The 18,800-nt window shown below is 45.5% G+C and overlaps 2 protein-coding genes across 2 annotated transcripts; both read right to left on the reverse strand.

Moving 5' to 3' along the window:
* Window positions 1-153: 153 nt before the first annotated feature.
* Window positions 154-11,616, reverse strand: TMED8 (transmembrane p24 trafficking protein family member 8). Its single transcript, XM_069858520.1, has 6 exons — window positions 11,518-11,616; window positions 9,970-10,048; window positions 8,241-8,370; window positions 7,196-7,334; window positions 6,585-6,884; window positions 154-5,592 (listed from the first exon to the last, which is right to left on the reverse strand). Exons 1-6 carry the CDS (start codon window positions 11,585-11,587, stop codon window positions 5,375-5,377), a joined length of 936 nt encoding a protein of 311 aa, XP_069714621.1. The 5' UTR covers window positions 11,588-11,616; the 3' UTR covers window positions 154-5,374.
* Window positions 11,617-13,109: 1,493 nt separating this feature from the next.
* NOXRED1 (NADP dependent oxidoreductase domain containing 1) lies at window positions 13,110-17,478 on the reverse strand. Its single transcript, XM_069857051.1, is given in 4 exon segments — window positions 13,110-16,525; window positions 17,155-17,182; window positions 17,185-17,291; window positions 17,293-17,478. Coding segments are annotated over 4 exon segments (600 nt in total). The 5' UTR covers window positions 17,466-17,478; the 3' UTR covers window positions 13,110-16,233.
* Between the last annotated feature and the right edge of the window lie 1,322 nt (window positions 17,479-18,800).

Below are 18,800 nucleotides of genomic sequence, written 5' to 3' on the forward strand. Positions count from 1 at the left end.
AGTATTCTATCCATTTGCAACTACACTGCAAGGTACATTTTGAGTACTTGCCTCATTGCTCATAAAATTAAGTTTAATTGTATTCTTGTATTGTTGGAACATCTGTAGTTCAGCTTTTCATATCAAGACACTTGCTTTAAACATAAGACAAAGTTCTTAGTTGCATAGTGAAAAGTTTATTTAAAGGGAATAAGTTCCAATACACTATTACAAACCAGCCACAATACATCAAATATAAACAATACAAACCAAGCAGAAGGAATGCAAGCACACTATAGTCTTCATATGTGCCCTTCAGCAAGGGGTTCAGTGCCACATTTTGTTAAAATATCCTCCCCTCCATTTAAAATTTGCATCGGGAGGACACAAAAAGCAAAAGGTTGGCACCAAGAACTCAACTTTGAAATCAGAAGACAAAAAATATTCATATCGCATAGATAAGGACTGACAGACAACCATCACAGTTCACAAGAATATAGGTCTGTAAAAGGTATGACCAGCTACAAGATGCTCCCAACTGAAAGACGAGGCTAGCAGCTTGGAGCAGTGAGTGGAGAGCAGACTGCTTGTCTCTGCGGGGAACAGGTAGTCACCAGGGCATCCCGAAGGTTGCAGGGAAACCATCTCCAGCTATTTGTAATTTCCAAACACAGCTCCTAAACTTCAAGCCCATAACTTGGCAAAGCCTCCTTGGCTCCAAGCTTAATGGTTGGCATCCAGCTTCTCCCCCAAGAGACTTGATTCAACAGTTCAGGTGGTCTTAAACCAGATAACCCTCACTGATGGACCACAAAATTCTTCCTCTCTCCCTGCCTAATAAAGCTTTCAATGAAACTTCTGAGAAAGCAACATGTAAAAACCAGAATGGGGCACAGAAAAGCCAAGGGGCATCACACCCACCTTCCACCCAGCTTTATGTTGTGTCTTCAGCTGCAACAGCACCAGTGTTTCAGAATAAGTTGCCAGAGACTCTTCAGAGGCAAACATGGAATAACCCCACAGAAAAGTCTCCTCCTAGCAAGATGTATTTAAACTCTACAGTTTTATGTACCTTCTAAAACTTTATTTAGTTGGCATTTACTGCAAATCAGTTTAAGTAGATAAATGATGTAATGCTTTTGACTCCTCCTAAACTCCTGACTTGTTTTACAGTCAAATTAGCCTATGTATTCATGACAATCGGTTCCCAGATTTTCATTCTGCCAGTTGAGATGTTCTGCTACATCTACATGGCATTGTCAGATCCAATATTTTCATTCACACTGGTAGATTAAAAAAACAACCAACTTCGTTGCTTTGGTCTCTTAGCCAGCCTCAATACACATACTTACACACTACTCAATGCTGGATTCAGACACTTCTTAGAGAAGATGATGAACAGCCACAAGAATTACTTGTCTATGTCTATCTATTATTCCTATGGTCCTCAGGTTTAGCATCAGCATATCAAAAGGAGCTGTCCTTTGGTGCTCCTCAATATCCAACAGCAGCATATGATTTTAAAAGGCAAAGATCTTATGGTGCCAGGAAACTCAAACACCATTCTACTACTTGTCTTAGGGCAACAAGGCAATCTAATGAGCAGCTTAATCTCCAGGAACATCCTGTAGGGGCTCTCCTTGCCCGACCTCAGGAAGAACCTTCCCTCTACCCAATTGGGCAGAGAAACAAGAAGAAATCCCTTAGATTAATGATATCTATGGCTCTTATTTCAGGCATACTCCTTGTTCCTAAGGCACCTTGTGATAAATACTCAGTAGAGTGGCTTTTGTAGGGGTAGTAAGACAAGAATAAAGGGTATAAGCAGTAGGGATAAAAGTGAACTCATTTAGGGTTTCCTTCTCTACCCTAATGCCCCACAGGAATGAGTAGGTCTTCCAGCATCTAGGCATGTGACAAGGTTCACACGTCTAACTCACCTCACCAGGTCCAGCACTACGATACCTGACCCACTGCAGGCCATAGATGGAGGTTACATGTACACAGTACAGTTACAAGGAGACTAGCGCACAGGGTAGAGCCAAAACAAAAGGCAAGTGGCTGTATTTCAGACTCAGTTGCATAGTAACTCGACCCTCCTCTTAGCACCTGAAGTCAGACAACTAAGCTCTTTCTCCTATGCATTTTTGTGTTATTTGTTCATGTAAATAGGTCATTACCAATAAAAGCAAAAAAAAAAAAACCTTTCCTTTCTCAAGAATTAATTTCCCTCTCTGAAGTGCCACTGCCTTTTTAATTCATTTTTCTTACTAGACCCAAGGCCTAATTCAAAAGGTCTCCAGATAAAGTAAGAAGGGTTGCCATCATTGCCTCAGCCAGGAAGCAGGACTGGATACAAATCCAGAAGATACACCAAACTGAAAAAAAAGGACATGAGAAATAAGAATACTTCTTTGAACCAAATATGGGTTAAATTTATAATGGGAATGACCACTGTTAATCACCAGCCACAGCCGAGCCATTGGTTTTATCAGAAAATTAATAAAGACTATATATCCTTCCAAAAAGGAGTCGTCACTTGGAAAATGAATGCTATCTGAATATCTGAGAAACATACTCATGTAATGTGGAAATTAAAAGAAATAAACAAGAAGAGGACAACTGTGAAGCTTCTGTTTCCAGCAGAGGCACAGAATATTTCCTAGAACTATGTTGCATTCATAAGACATACCAGATACTTCTAGGAAACTTAAGAAGTGAAGTAACACACACTGAATGCTTTCATTTCCACTGCAGCAGGCCTGTCTACAGACACACTGCATTTGCAGAACAGGCAGGTGCTGATTGCGATGATGTTCCATATTAAATGCTGCTGTTGGGTTAAAGTCAATGAGACTGGGAAACAGGCGCAGTTCCAAATGAGTGACCTGAGCCTGAGGTTGTTCCCCACTTTGGAAAGCTACAACTGAGCAACAGGATAATCACCTGCTGTGCAACTTAGTTTAACTAAGACTACTAACAGATGGCTTGAAAACTGGCACAACTATTCATGTGTCAGTGAGTGACCAAAACTGATTGTGAGGCAGGTCTTAACTTCTTAAAATATGACAAAATGTATTTCGAACCTTGATATGAGCAACAGACAAGTGGGAGGGGAAGTAGCTGCGGATTAGCAACAGGGAGGCCACACTGTAAGGGGAACAGTTTTTTAGTGGAGGTAACCCACTAGCCTGCAGTAAGGCGCACAACTGAGGATCAGTAATTCTGGAATATCTAATGGATATACAGGTCAGAGTTCCCTTATTCATAAATAAATGCCAACTAGAAAGTGGAGTGGGTGCCAGACAGCACATGATACATTAACCAGCAAGCAAATTTGGGGTTCTGGGGATCTCACGGCAAAGGAATAAACAGGAGAGCACCTTAATCCAAGTTGCTCAAGTCTGATTCAAATGCTGTACAACAGCCACAGGATGGTCCTTTAACTCCCCCAAAAGAAGCTAAAAGTAGGAACAGTCCTCCCCAAGCAACAACATGAAGAAGCACTTTACTCTGACAGATATCAAGCCCTACTGTTCTGTCTCCGTGCAAGGTTGTCCTGTGGTTGCCCCTGCTTGCATAAGGCAGCTGTGCAGTTGCCCTGCCTGCCCAAGTGGACACGCTCTCTCTCTCTCTTTTGAGAGAGGTGACTGACTGTTTTCTCCCCATCCTAGGGCCCAAGGCAGCAACAACTCTGCTCCTTACCCTGACCAACTCAGCTCCCTGTCTGCTCACCCAGAAAGGCACAGTGCTCCAACCAATGTTCTTTGCATTTCTGCTCCTCCTGGTCCCAGCTTGGGCTGCTCTGCTGTAGACTGACTGCTCTCTCTTAGTCTTTTGACCCACTAAGTGCTCTGGGGCAGTGAGTAAGTAAACAGAGACAGTTAAAAGAACGGCTTGAATGTGGAGCAAATTGCACAGCATTACGATACCGCCTTAATAGGAAATATGCAACACTCCTATGAGAGTGACATTTTTGGCTTTAATTGCCTCAAAATCATTTTGTCCATCTTTCCCACTCAATAGAGGGAAAAGACCAAGTGCTTTACCTGGAGGATTTAAAAATAGAACTCAGAACTCTACTAGAATCACCATGCAAACAGCCACGTTGTGTCTCTGCAAAGAGGTATCAAAATGTAAATACAGCAGTATTCTTAGAAAAGAGAATTATTTCAAGTTAAAAGTATTAAAATAAACAACAGTTACAGATAAACATGAGTTAAAATTCACCTCTGAAGGTTTAACTTAATCCTCGTTCAACTCTGCCAGTACAACTGCCAGTACTGCTCAAAACAGAAGGTGTTTCCGAATGCCACTGCTAGCCACCAAAACATGCCACAGAACTCCACCCTTTACTATGTGGTCAGGTTTACCAACGGCCTTGCTGATTCTGGTTCACAGAAAGCACTGCTTAAATCCCACACCTTTCAGGTTTCAGTCAGAGATGTTCTTTTCTAACAATACCTTTGCAACAGCAATAGCAGCTGACAAGCTACACGTCTCTGGGGAGCCTTTTCCTTGCTACATATGGTATTATCCAGCTGGCAGCAATACCAGTGAACCAACATGCTGCTACTAAGAAACGTTTCCTGTATATTTATTGGTTGTTCTTCAACATTTTTTGTATACATTCAGCACAGCAGTAAATAATTTCTTCTGCTTCACACCTGGATTAGAGAAAAAAAACCCTCTTGGTCATCACTTAAGTATAATCATCTACATATCCCTACAACCAAGAGGGATAACATCCAATCTGTAGGACTTCTTATGGACTTCTAGGTGTGTGCCCTCCCCTGTTCAAACACGGTGGCTGCTGTTTGGGCCCACCCGCTGTGTGCTGGCCAGCAGCACTCCCACCCACATGAACAAAGGAAGCGCTGGCTGCTGGTGACATGGTGTGGTGGTAGGGGATGGCATTATCAGTGGCTGGGCAACAGGCCAGCTGTGCTTTTGGCTCATTGCAGCTGACAGCTGCCCTCTGGCAATGCAGATGCAGCAGGAGAGTCAGAAAAGTTACACACAAAATAGTAACAGATCAAGAATATTTGCACTTCATTTCGTACCACTGCAACAGGTCAAAACCATGGCCACCTGAACCTGGCCTCTGGGTACCGACTGGCTGAGACACAAAGGCCCAGCCCAACATCTGCAAAAAGCAGACCTCCCAAATTGTTACAGCAAGAGCAGCTGCCTGTGGACAACACAGCTACCTTTCTCCACTAGGACAGCAGGGAAGGAGGGTGTGGGGAGAAATCAGTTAGCATCTGAAGAGGAGCCAGCAGAATTGTGCCTTGGTTCTGTCACACACCAACGCCCACCAGGCGGTACCAGGTCTGGATAGCAGCCTGCTACACTCCCCATTACCTGCCTGCCATCCCCGCCCGTTCCCATGTCTTCAGCTAGTGTAATAGATGTGGAAGAAGAGAGTCTTATTGCGGAGGAGAGAGTACGAGTTATCAAATCTCAGCAGGTAGATGCCCTCGCCTGGGTACTCATGGCTGCCCGCCTGCACCTCCCGATGACTGTTTCTCCGATACACAGGCACGATCTCTCCATAGCGGTTCCGCAAATAGCTTTTGGCGCCCCTTTCCACATCACCAACAGGGCTGAGTCCTGAATGGGAGACAAGAGAAAAGTAAGTAGGCCAAAGCCAGTTAAGCCACTAGGTAGTCCAGAAGACCAACAAGACCAGGATACGGCAGAGGCATGCAGATATATGGAAGGCTAATTATGACAGCATTTCACACAGTATCTGCTCTGACCTTTCTGCAAATCGTACCCAAAAAGTCCAGCTTTTTTTACCATGACAAAGGGCATGTCAAGAACCAGTTTTCTTTGGAATAGTATAGTATCGACTCGCCTGTCAACCTAGTCTCCTCTCCCCAACTTACCTTTTAGACACCTCACCACTTTTACACGCACAGCAGTGGTTCAGTGTTATTAACTTGAAGGAAAAGAAAGGTGGGAAAGGTTTTAGCTAAAACCTCACTGTGTTTATGTCTTTAATGCACTTTTCCAAGAGGATTCCTTATACAGGAACCTAGACCTCTCTGGAAGGCCTTCAAAATTAAATGTCAGGCACCAGCTCCCCAGCTACACTGGTCGCACATACACTGGAGCTACAGAATAGGCAACATTGTTATGTGTTTCACAGGTACAAAGACAGAGGTAGTAATCCTCTCAAATACAGTCAGGAGAAGCTACTGATATATTATGAAAAAAAACCCCAAAAAAACCCAGAAATAAAATCTTTTTGCACCTACTCACTACCAGAAATATCTCAGTCTAAGAAGCTAAGAAAAACAGCCAAGTTAAAATTTCAGGTCATAAACTTTTTATCAGCTAGAAGTTCAAAAAATTAATTCCAATTTTATATTTTAATGTGTCCAATTTTAAGAATGTTTTTGGAGGTCAGCCACTGACATACACTGAAGCAGGAAAGGCTAAATGCTTCCTCATCAGAGCCTAACCAAGAACCAAAAAAGCTGCAGAGATAACAAGTGAGCTGACTAAACAAAGTAGACGGAAATTACAGCATCTGACAGACCTTTCAGCAGCATGGCAACAAGTACTACAAAATTAACCCTTATAACCTGTGCACTAACCTTCTATTTCCTCCTCTTCCTCTTCATCCTCCTCATCACTGGATTCACTGACCTGAACAGTAATGGCAGTGCTAGTAACCGTGGTCCAGTCAAAATAGACTCCAAACCCAATGTCGTAGTCATCTGTAGCAAACTCCCAGCAAATGCATTTCCCATCAGGATGGGTTGGCACACGGACCGTCACCACCTCGCCTGGCTTTACCACCATCCGGCCATCCTTCTCCTTTCCCATCTTGGCTTTGAATTCCTTTGTCTTCTCAGTGGTCCACATGGTAGGTGGAGCCAGAGGGGGAGGCTGAGCTGAGACAAGGAAAAAGATTGAGGGCTCACCTGACTTAGCTACTGACAAACCGTTATCTGAAAATAGTGAAGCTATTTCTGATAAGGCTTTTGCACTGTGGAGCCTGATCCCAGAAGCCTTGGATGTGAAATTTTCACACTTAATAGTCAGGAGCTCAGACTTCTAGCAAGAATTTGATAGGAACGGTTGGACTCGATGATCCGGTGGTTCTCTTCCAACCTGGTTATTCTATGATTCTATGAATTAGTAATGTCTCCAGGGCAGACACTTAAAAAGCAGCCCTAACAAGTGATTCCCTTTCAGGACTCACCTTTCCTCTGCTCCCCAAGGAGGTCTGCAGTCTCCAGCTCAGATGAAAGGATATCCACAGCACCAGTGTGGTCTGACTGAATCATGACTATATCCCCTACTCCTTGAGGTAAATTGTAGTTTGGTATCCGAACGGCTTCCTGCACAAAGTACATAAGAATCATTGTCACAAAGACCATCATGGTAAGAAAGTCTTCAGCTGGATTTAAAAAGAACTCTAGTAATTCAGACATCTTTCTGAAGCCAAGTCAGACCCTGCAGAAGCTTCTATTAGTTAAAAAGAATTGGCTGACTCTGAGAACCTCTCTGCATTACTTCCCCCACAGCACCGAAGTCATGTACCTTGAAGTCAAATGCTCCCATCGGTTTTACAAATTACACACCCCTTGGCCTGAGCAGGCACATCTTTGCATCTGCCTCAGAGTTAATTGTCACCTCCTAACAAAGCAACAGCCTTACAGATTTATCTGACTTTTGGAAAGAATTCCTAAGACATAGTCTTTCTCAGGAAAGCCTTTCAGCACCGTGTGCATCTAGACCACAGCCACAATCAAACTGTCATTTGCTGCATTCTAGTTAAAAGTCAAAAGCCAACTCTCCTCCTATATGCAAACACAGTTCCTGTGCTGGGTGTCTCTCGCACAGGTTTTCCCAACTGTATCTGTAATGCAAACAAATTGGCTGCTCACCAAAAAAAGCAAAAGACAGCAGAGTGCCTTTCAGTTCCCTCTTCCATAAATCTGCAAGAAGGGAAAGCCCAGAAGTCCCAGATGAGAGAGAAGGTGAGAACAACCTTGAAGCCTTAGCAAGCCAAAAACTGCCAAGAAGCAAAGACTAGCCCAAGACATGAGAGATTTTCCAAATCGGACTGATAGCATTTACCTCCTGTTTAGAAAAAAACCCCAAACTACATCTATGTTAATACTATTTTTCTCTTAATACAAACCTTAAAGCTTCAGTCCCATGGCCGTAAGTACAGCAGTAGGGTGGAAGAACTATTGCTTCACCTCTGACCTTGCTTTCAGACTCAAGAAACACCCACCTACCCCTCTGAGGGACTGGATTTGGTCAGGCAGCTTCTCTTCTAGTTCAGCTACTCCTTGGTCCTCCAAAGTGCCAGCTTTTTCCTTCAAATCCTCTGTCGCGCCTCCACTCATGAGGGACCCAATCTGTGACCTTTTGGAGGAAGAGAGCACTACAGTCCAGCAGACACATTCCTTGCTGCATCCAGAGAGAATACTAGAACAAGGCAAGTGTGGCTTTTGTTCCAAATGGTTACTTCTAAGGAGAGGGTGCAGAATTTATCCAGAAATAAAGCCATTTCTTATTTAAATCTCAACAATGTCATTTCCTTTTCTAGAAATGGCATAATGGACAAGAAGGTCTGTAAGAACAACTCAAGTGAGCTGAATACCAGCATACACAAAATGGCAGCAGATGGGCAATATAACAAAAGAAGGGACAGTTTTTTAAAGGAAGAAAACTGACAGTGATCTGTAACAATTTCTCTGGCAGCCCAGGATCAATTTGGACTTCTATGCTGTTGTTTTCCAGCTCATTTGCATTTTAGTTTAGCAGCTGCATGATCACATCTAGAAGGGCTCTTTGGTCACTTGCTACCATAGGCACACACATCTGCCCAAAAGGCTCTCCATCAACACAGGAGCTAACAGCTTGGGAATTTTTTCCTCCAGACACCACTGAAGTCCAGAAGTCTTACTGAAAGATCAGGAAGAGTTACACAAGCTTTATAAGCAGTTTTACAAAGACTGTTCAGCTGATTCCTCTTCACACAACCCTTTTGGACCACTAAATCCCTTTCAAAGGAGATCTAACTTGGACGAATTTATCAGATAACATCTACAAGCGTCCAGCATCTACTCTTGCCACTTTGCTCACAGTCTATATTAATCTCTTTGAAGAAAATTAGAGGGTGTAAATAGATGGAAGAACACGTTTGGAGTCAAGAGGGCTGACAGAGATGTCATTAGCATCAAGCCAAGAAGGCATTAAGCTGCTGTTTTAGTTAAGTAGGGTGGTTTGCTGGTTTGTTTCTTTGTGGTTTTTTTTTGCTGCATTCCCCCCCCTCCCCCGCCTCTTTTTCAATGAAGCTGCAGTTTATCTACTGCCTGATGTAATTAACTCATGTTTCCAAAATTGTATCCTGTTCCACAAATGTACAATGACAAATGAAACTCCACTGTACACAGCATTAGTGCTTATAAACAATACAGTGACTCAGCCACAAGGACCACATGCCCAACAGATAACAAGCTAAACATCTGGTAACAGGGTTGGTTAGCAGCATTAATAAAGTGACACAGAAAACAAAGGGTGAAGGAAAAAAAACAACCAAACACTGTCAAGAAAACATTAAAAGGTGTTTGCTTGCTCACCATAATTATAGACAGTGGGAATGCTTGATTGGTAACACATCTTTCAGACAGGACTGAAAAAATTTCCTGCAAAAAGTTTATTAATGCTTACAATGGACTACAAAACTTTGCAGGGTTCCTTCCAAGCGCAATTACTCTGATTTGAATAGCTGAGCCATGGACTACACTTCATCATTTCATAAGCTTTAAAACAACCTTAAGCCTACGAGAACAGACACTTGTATACCAATTCCAGTATATACTGTCCCAAAGCAGACAATTCACGGTCTCCGGTTCCTTCTCTTCACCTGCACAGAATCAACTGCCATGCAGAGCAGGCCACAGGGGTGAAACAGACAGTCATGCATGTGGGCCACAATACACAAAAACATTTTCTTACCTGCTCTGCGAAGTACTGGACTCCAAAGAATCAACCCGCTGATCAGCAGGCTCTGTCTTTTGGGCCAAATCTTCATTTTCTAACAACAAACAACATACAAAGAGAAGGCAAAATAAATTTCAGTATTTTAGAATACACAGACAGAAGGAAAAACTACAGCCAGGTCTCAAACACTGACAAGGTCACATGGCTGTGGAATGAGTAGCTGTGCCAACCAGTTTTTCATGTTATGAGCCGTATCTAGTACAAAGATTTTTAATCCTTCCAACCCTGGGAAAGGCAGAAAAAAACTATGCATGTTTTTGGTGCAGAACCACTCTTAGAAGCAGGATTCGTTCACAAACCAGCAATCCTAGTTTTAGAAGGTCAGAACAAGGCCAAATTTAATCATGTAAAACTGAGCTGACAAAGCCCCAGAAAAGCAATCGTGCAGCGGTTTCCACAGGGCACTGATGAGATGGAAATTCCTAGGCCACTGCTAAAAGGACTATCTATAAATATGGCTCCTGGTCTCCCCCAACTCTCCTGAACTCAGGGAAAGCTCTGTCCCCATATGACTGCAGTACACGCTCCACCACCTCACTGTCCGATTGCATTAAGGCAGTGAACTGGGCATGGACAAGTTCCAGCTTTTGTAGCTCTCCAATGATATGTCTAACAGCCGCTGGCCTTTTCACAGAGTCAGTTCAGATCTGGGAGGCACCTTCAACCCACAGGCACACAGCACCAGGTCCCCAGCCCACAGCAGAGATAGCCCAGTGGGATTAGCCTGGCTCCCGGTTAGATGAGGCCTCTTTCACCAGGGAATGCACCCTGCCTCTAATAAACCTCTACCAGTCCTTCAGCCCTTCCACTGCAAGGAAGAAACACTGGGAACTCTTGCTGTAGTTCCAGGCACTGGAGCGGCAGTCGAGCCGAGCACCCTAGGAGGCAGGGGTGGTGTGGGTGCTCCCCAGCTGCAGGGCACGCTTGGACATCACAGCCCGCCCAGTGCAGCCGTGCTGGCCAAGGACTGGTTCCCGGTGCTGGTCTCTAAAAGGGGTACCGTATTTCCACCAAAAAAAACCAGCCACCGTGGAAATAAGGCTTTTCCGGGAGAAACGAGGAAACCCACGACAGAAAGGAAACTCGTGGCATTCCTTACAGCCAACACTAAAGCAGGCACCTCCGGGCCTGCCGCCTCTCTGCCAGCAGCCCCCCAGGGCGCTGCCCTCGCCGACCCCCCCTCTCCCCGGAGAGCCGCTCGCCCCAAGCCCTCCCCTATCCCCCAGGGGCGCTGTCCCCGGACCCCCTCTTAACCCCGGCCCGAGTCCCCCTCAGGCCTCCTCCTCTCCCCTCTCCTCTCCTCTCCCCGGAGCGCTGCTCCCTCCAAGCCCCCCACGGGCCGAGAGCCCCCCCGAGCTCCCGCTCTGCCCCCGGTCGCTGTCCCCGCCCGGACGCCGCCGCCGCCGGGGCCGCTCCCCGGGGACGCGGCTGTGGCTGCCGGGTCTCGCCGCCGCCGGGCGGGAAGCGCACTGACGGGAACCGCTCCCGCCGCCGAGCCGGTACCTGAGGGTCCGTGGGGCGCGGGGGGGTCGAAGCGGGAGCCGCCGCCGCCGGCTGCCAGTGCTGCCGACATGGGCACGGCCGGGCCGAGAGCGGAGACCGGAGAGCGCGGAGGGAGAGGGCGGTGCCGCGGCGCTCCCCCCTCAGCCGCCCCCCTCGCCGACGCAGCCAATCGGCAAACAGTTCCGCGGAGTCGGCGGGCGCGCGGTGCGGGAGGCTTCGTAGGGCTGACAGCACGGAGAGCGCGGCGGAAGGAAAATCAGGGTGCACCGCCGGGCGGCGGCGGTTGCCACGGGAACAGGGGCCCGGCGAGACGCGGATCATCCAGTTCCGACTCTGCTGCCACGGGCAGGGACACCTCCCACCGGCCCAGGCTGCCCAAGGCCCCATCCAACCTGGCCTTGAACACCCCCAGGGATGGGGCAGCCACAGCTCCCCTGGGCAACCTGTGCCAGGGCCTCACCACCCTCAGAGTGAAGAAATTCTTCCTTGTGCCCCTCTACAGTTTACAGCCATTCCCCCTCGTCCTATCACCACCAGCCTTTGTGAACAGTCCCTTCCCAGCTCTCCTGTAGGCCCCTTTCAGGTACTGGAAGGTCACTATAAGATCTCTTTGAAGCCTTCTCTTCTCCAGGCTGAACAACCCCAACTCTGTCAGCCTGTCCTCCTACGGGACGTGCTCCAGCCCTCGGATCATCTTTGTGGCCTCCTCTGGACCCGTTCCAGCAGTGCTCTCCAAGGTCCCTTCCAACCCAACCTATTCCCTGACTCCACTTCCTTAAGTCTAGTCTAAATCTTCCCCTCTTCAGTTTAAAGCCATTGCCTCTAGTCCTATCACCACAAGCCTTTGTAAACAGTCCCTCCCCAGCTTTCTTGTAGCCCCTTCAGGTACTGGGAGGTCACTATAAGGTTTCCTCAGAGCCTTCTCTTCTCCAGGCTGAACAACCCCAACTCTCTCAGCCTGTCCTCGTACGGGAGGTGCTCCAGCCCTCTAATAGTCATACGGGCATCCGAAGCACTCAGCCTTTCTTTAAGCGTGCGTTGCTCCTCTTGCCACAGGAAATTGCTTAGCAAGATGCCTTCACCTTTCTTTGATGTCCCTCAGAATTCCTTTTCAGTAACTTTCCACTTGCTGAATTGTAGAACTACTAAAAATCTAGTCACATTTAACCTGCAGCATCAGAGCCACCGATCTCAAGCAGCAGGGGGCAACTCGTCATTATTTCCTTGTTTTACACTTTGCTGAACACAAACAGCATCTCTCTCTCTTCCTTATTTTATAAACATGTAATTGATCAAAGACTGATATTTAAGCTAACTAGACTGAAGTTTGGGGCTACAGTCTGGCCTTCAAAAGCTTCCTGAAGGTTCAGAAAATCAGCAAGTTGACTTGAATTTCATTACCCTCCCTCCCATCCCTAATGGAAACCACAGAGGGACTCAGGGCTGTATTCACAAAGCCAAATTGTTCTGCATCATTATTTTAAATTCCTTTCCCCAGGGGACACAAGGTAGAAGTTCAAATAACCAGGAACAGAGAAAAATCTTTATGCTCCAATGACTAGAGTATGAACATTGTTTTATTCAAAGCACCAAAAAGCAATTTCACCACAGTTCTGTTGGGCTGTACAATCCTGACTGTTTGAAATTAAATATGCCACCAAGAACATTGAGTATTGCCATGACTTTGCCTGTTGGTTGGAGAAGAAGGCATCAGATTACAGGGCTCATTTTTTCAGACAGCAGTCCTTCAAGAGTGTTTCTACTACAAGCAGATACAGCCTTTATAGTCATTTGCAGTTAGCAAAGACGGCAAGAATTTTACACCCTCACCTCACCCACACACTGGGATATAGGGATTATGTATGGTGATAGTTTAACTGCTGAGAAACACTGAGCCATGGGTTAAAGATATCAGCTGTAACCCATTCTTCCTCCTGTAGAAACTGAAATACCTCTGGGCTGGGATAAGCAATAGCCAGCATATTGCAGCAAGCTTGGAAAAGAGACTGTCTCTGTAATGTTTTCCAAAGCATGCAAATAAATTGTGGACATCTCACAGACTTGAGTGGAAGCTAGACATTGTTGAAGATCATGCCCTATCCTGATACTTATTTGTGTTTTACACAACTTTACTCTGACAGAATCCAAGCCTTAAGCGCTCTGAGCAGGAGGTGGCCCTTTGGGTCTTTCAGGAAGTGTGTACGAGAGCAGGTGCCAAGTTAAGGCCATGATCGTGGGCATGTCAGCTTCCCAACAAGAAAAGTCAATGAAAGGCTGCAAACCGTTGAAACCGAGAGTTACTATAGAAATAAAAGTGATAGCATCAGCTCAGCGATATAGAAACTTTTGCAGTTTAGGGTAAATGGCAGATTGATAGAGCACTACACAGTGAATTATGCGGAAGCTACTTAGCATGGACAAGTGAACTTACTGCTGGTTTTAATTCCACTGTACTGATATTTTAAATTTCAAACCCATTGACAATATTAGTCCGGTGTTCTTTTGGTACCACACAAAGCAGGGCACTGCTCTTCAGAGTCAACCCAAAGTTGGGGAAAAGTTTTGAGCAAATGTTCTGAACGATCGGTAAAACTTTGTGAATTGTCTTTCAAAGCTTCAGTCAAATTCGAAGGTTACATTCTCAGAACTGACTTCAAAAATAGTGGCAGCTGTTCATTGACAGTTCCAGGTCCATCTGGCTCAGCCAGACAGTCATCCATCACTTTCTTAATGAGTAATAAGGCTTATTGGTTTAATTAGTTTAAACTCGGCCTCTTCTGTGTATAGACTGTGTTGTTGACAATGTAACTTAGCAAACAGCGATGTTTTTGCATTAGGCAGAATAGATTCCAGCTCATTCACCCATAACTTGTTTTTTCTGTAAGTGCGATGAGGAAAGCAGAGCTATTTCTGCCACTAAGAAACCAGATGTGATGTTGTCTCTGACAGTAAATCTAGAGAATGTGTGCTCTGCTGTGCTTTCACAATGTCACACAGGGCACATAGGTTCAGATGCCTCTTGAGTTGCAACTTCAGGTAAGAAACTGTTCAAAAATTCAGAAAATCAGCTCTTTTTCTGCTGATCTGACACAGAATTAATAGCATTAGCTGTTGCCCTGTGAAATAAGAATTTCTGGTATTTTGTCTTGTATTTCAGGAGATTTCATGACACGTGAGAGAGTTGCAGGAGACTGAGGAGCCTCTCTTTAACAGATCCATTGCCCTCCCATACAGAGACAATGTGGGTCTCTTCCTGGAGCAAAAGTCCCAATCAGGAAAGAAAGCAGATGCCCTCACTTTCTCACAGTTTATCCAAGAAGCAGGACTGGAGCCCTATCCTATGGTTCCTCCTCTGCAACAAGCCCAGACTGGGGTAGAAGCAGATGCTCCCCCTGTATCACAGGGCACCCAAGGGCAGGATTAGAGACTCACGCTGCACTTCCGCCTTTGTAAGAAGCCCAGCAGGGGCAGCAGAATATATCCTTATCACCTTGCAGTTTGTCCAAGGAGGTACAGTTCCACCTTCTCCCAGTTACAGAATAGGTCATTGCAACTCTTAGCCACTTGATGACAGCAAACACATCCTCACATCGGTTCTTTTCTGCAGCCCTTTGCTTCCAGGAACTAAATGAAGCAGAAGCTATAAATCAGACTTCACCACTGTCTGTCTTTCACTTTGGCTTCACTGTTGATTAAGAAGACAAAAAAACCAATCAAAGACATATTTTAATTACCAGTGATTGATAACAACTTCCCTGCAGCTCAGATGAATACATTTCCCAGGCTTTAGTGTCCACAGAGTGGGCTTGCCGTAAAGCCCAGATGTAAGATAAATGGCATATCCAATAACTGGTATACAGGTGTGCTCCCAGCTGCTGTTAGCAGCAGTAATTAAGTGAGGGGCCCAGTTACAACATGCATAACTAACCCCTGGCCTTGCTACAGGCATTATTTCCTGTGAGGCAAAACCAGACAGTGGTTTATCATAGTAAACAGTACCGAAACACATGATAGATCATGACAGGAAGTATGTAAGAAGACTAGAGAATTTAGGGAATAAAAAATTCTTTGTCCTTGGTGGATTTGGACAGAATATCCAGTTACCTCCTTTTTTCTTGAAAGAAGTATGACATAGTCTGTGGTGGTAATGGGGAGGGTGCATTATCACCACCAAAGAAATATGAGTAAGTACTGATTAAAGCCTGGTTCAACAGAAAAAGTGCTCCTGACTAAATCATCGCTATTTTGTCTGGCACCAACGGCTTCCTTGAGACACCCCATGGAAAAAAAAATTATATATATATATATATATAAAAAGACTGAGCCCAATCCTGTTTAGTTATTTACACCAAAGATGTTGTTAGTTATTTACGCCAAAGCTGTAGCCACTACAAAGTAACTGTAATTTGGTTTTGTAATTTGGTTCAGTTTTCTATTGAAACTGCAACAGAAACCAAGTGAAATGGAAGCAGTTCGTGGGCCAAGATGTCTGCGTAATAAGCAAATTCAGGCCAAAATAAAGCAAGACTCAGGCAGCTAGGGAGAAGAAAGTTTGCTGAGCATTCTAGAGAGTGAAATTTGTAAAAGCAAATGCGTACACATGGTTATTTGCTACAATATTTTAGAGAGTCCAGGAGTGAACAGTGCAGGTTCTTGCACTCCTCAGTCCCATGAGGGAACTGGGATGACACCTCAGCAAAGCATTTTTGTTATAGTTCATGAGGATTTAGAATCAAAGTCAGGCGTTTCCTCTGGAATTGCTAAGAAAATGCAAGAAGCAGCTGTGGAGAATGGAGTCTTGTCATCCAACATCCCACCAGGCTCCGCTACAGCTGAAGTAAGAGTAGCCTTGGTGCTGATCAGCCCACATTGCTCTGTAGGCCAGTCTCCGAAGGATGCCGGGTACAGTCGAGCAAGATGGCACTGGACCAGCTCACTCTTTTCTATCAGCTGGCTATAGGGAGACTCCTTCAATCATGCAACTGTTAGATCAAACCAGGGGAAGGTTCTGGGAAGAGAAAACAAGCGGAAACATTTATGGGCAATAAGAGTCCAAAGCAGTTTGCTAATAATTTAACAAAGAATGTTTTTCTTCAGTGCCTGACTATGAGTCTTTTTCTTGGGTCTTTGAGAAACAGACTCAGAGACTTGAATCCAAAGTGTTCCAGGCATTACTCTGCCATGTGGAGCAAAACTTAGCCTAATGGCTCTGGGAAAATCCTGCAGGAGCCCTTTCCCTCAAGCAGTGTTCCTCTGACTTAACATCCTCAATAGTCTAGTCCATGAACTACTGTAAGTTCATTACCCATAAGAACTGTCCTTTCTAGATATTCCCATAGGAATATTTTTTCTGTATCCAATGCTCCAGTCCTGATCAGTGGCTTCAGACAGCCCTGGTAAGAAGCCAAACAGAAACCAGGGACATCATAACTCAGGGTTGATAATCCAGGTCTTTTATTGCTAATACATCATCTAAGGCAATCTTTGCTGGCAGGTATGTGGTCCTAAGGGTAACACAAAGTCCAGCACTTTCCAAACCAAAATGACAGCCCATGCTTCAGGTGTGGGGCGAGGCAAGTCTCAGAGCAAAGAGGACATCTCAACAAGCAGTACCTCAGCATTCAACCCTTTACTTACTCCTCTTGAGTCACAGAAGAGGCAAACCTCTGCTGACAAAACTCTTGAAACCAAACTGTGGACAGGAATTTTTCTGCTCTGCACAGATGGGGCAGCATTCAGGAAAACAGCAGTCATTGAGTAATTCAGCACCTTCAGTGAGGCAGGCTCTGCCCCATGCTGGTGTTCAGGGCTGCATAGAAAATGGTCACCAGACATTCAGCATTGACTCCTCTTCTCCCTGCAGAACAAACAAAATCAAATGTCAAGTGCCAATGCACACACAAGTGTGAAGAGAGATTCTCATCTGCCATTCCTGTGAAGAATTGCATTGCCAATCAGTCAGAGCTAGTTTATTTGAAACCTCTGATCTAGGATCATTTTAGGCAAAGGATGCTGAAATTAATAGTAAAACATCAAGTATAGCTTCTATTTTTTGTGGCTCATTCTCACCCAGTAAATAGCAGTCTTTTACAGGCTGCATATAAAGTCATGTAGCCATTCAGCCATTACAGCATCACAGCACTGTAGCTGCTTTCACGAATCAGAAGTGCAAGCAGGAACATATAATGAAATTGCAATGGACAGAGGTAGCAGCCAGCAATAAGAACAGCACATCCATGGAAACAGAAGTTGTGCCTAAGGGAAGAGAAAAAGATTTGGGGTGCGCTCTTGCTCAGAAGGTCTGTCTCTGCTCCTGTTCACTGATTTAGCCTCAGAGCTAAAAGGAAGTGGTAGCTCTTCAGAAACTGGTGGTAGGAGAGCTGCGCTCCTGGAAGAAAGGGTTACCCCAGACGGCAGTCAGAGAAACGTGATGGACACACATGCTACCTCATTTTGCTCACACACTTCTCATGTATGACTGCCCCTTCCATGCACGCTATTCCCACTCCAGCTTTAGCTGTACAGAGGCAGGGTTTTCTTCCCTAACTCACAAAATTATCGCCAGTCCAGTCCCAGCCTCGAATCGCACAGGCAGGGGAGCCACCACGCACAGCTCCTCAGAAGAGCTGCTGCCGTGGGAGGTGCTTCAGCCTGAGGGCACAGGCAGCTGAAGCAGGCGGAGAGGGAGAGGATGCTCCTGGAGAGTGGCTGCACAGCACGGGTGGGATCAGGGGGCTTAAGGTCCTGTGTGAGGGAAACTGGGAGGAAGCCACAGGGCATATCTCACTGCACCATCCATGGCTGAGTTGGGATGCATCCCATTAATGTTTCTTGTAATGACTCCTTTCCAACAGCCATCTTAACCAGCTAGAAATGTTCTTCTCTGTGGACCCTCGTTGCCTTGTGTGAAAGTTAATCCACAGGCTGATGGAGAGCTGGCCACAGTAGGATTGTAGATTTTGCCATGTAGTGGTCTGTTTTTTAAAAAAAAAGTGTAGTCGGGTGTAAAAGTCACCCTGTGCACTTTCTCCTCCAGTGTGCACAGGTCATACTCCAAATGCAGCAGCACAAGAACTTGTCAAGGTTCAGGTCACTCCTCACTGCAGGCAGATTCCCTCAAGCAAGGATTCTCCTCTCTTTTCCTCTCCTTTCCCCTCTCCAGATGGATCCCCACTACTTGTCTGCCCTCCCTCAGCCCTGCAATCAACACCCAAATTTAGCTGATGGAGGAACCAGGTTTAGCTGGTGAGTAGGAGGAAGCAGTTGTCCTTTGCAGGATCTGC

Source organism: Phaenicophaeus curvirostris, chromosome 5 (assembly GCF_032191515.1).
Source record: "Phaenicophaeus curvirostris isolate KB17595 chromosome 5, BPBGC_Pcur_1.0, whole genome shotgun sequence".
Lineage (NCBI taxonomy): Eukaryota > Metazoa > Chordata > Aves > Cuculiformes > Cuculidae > Phaenicophaeus > Phaenicophaeus curvirostris.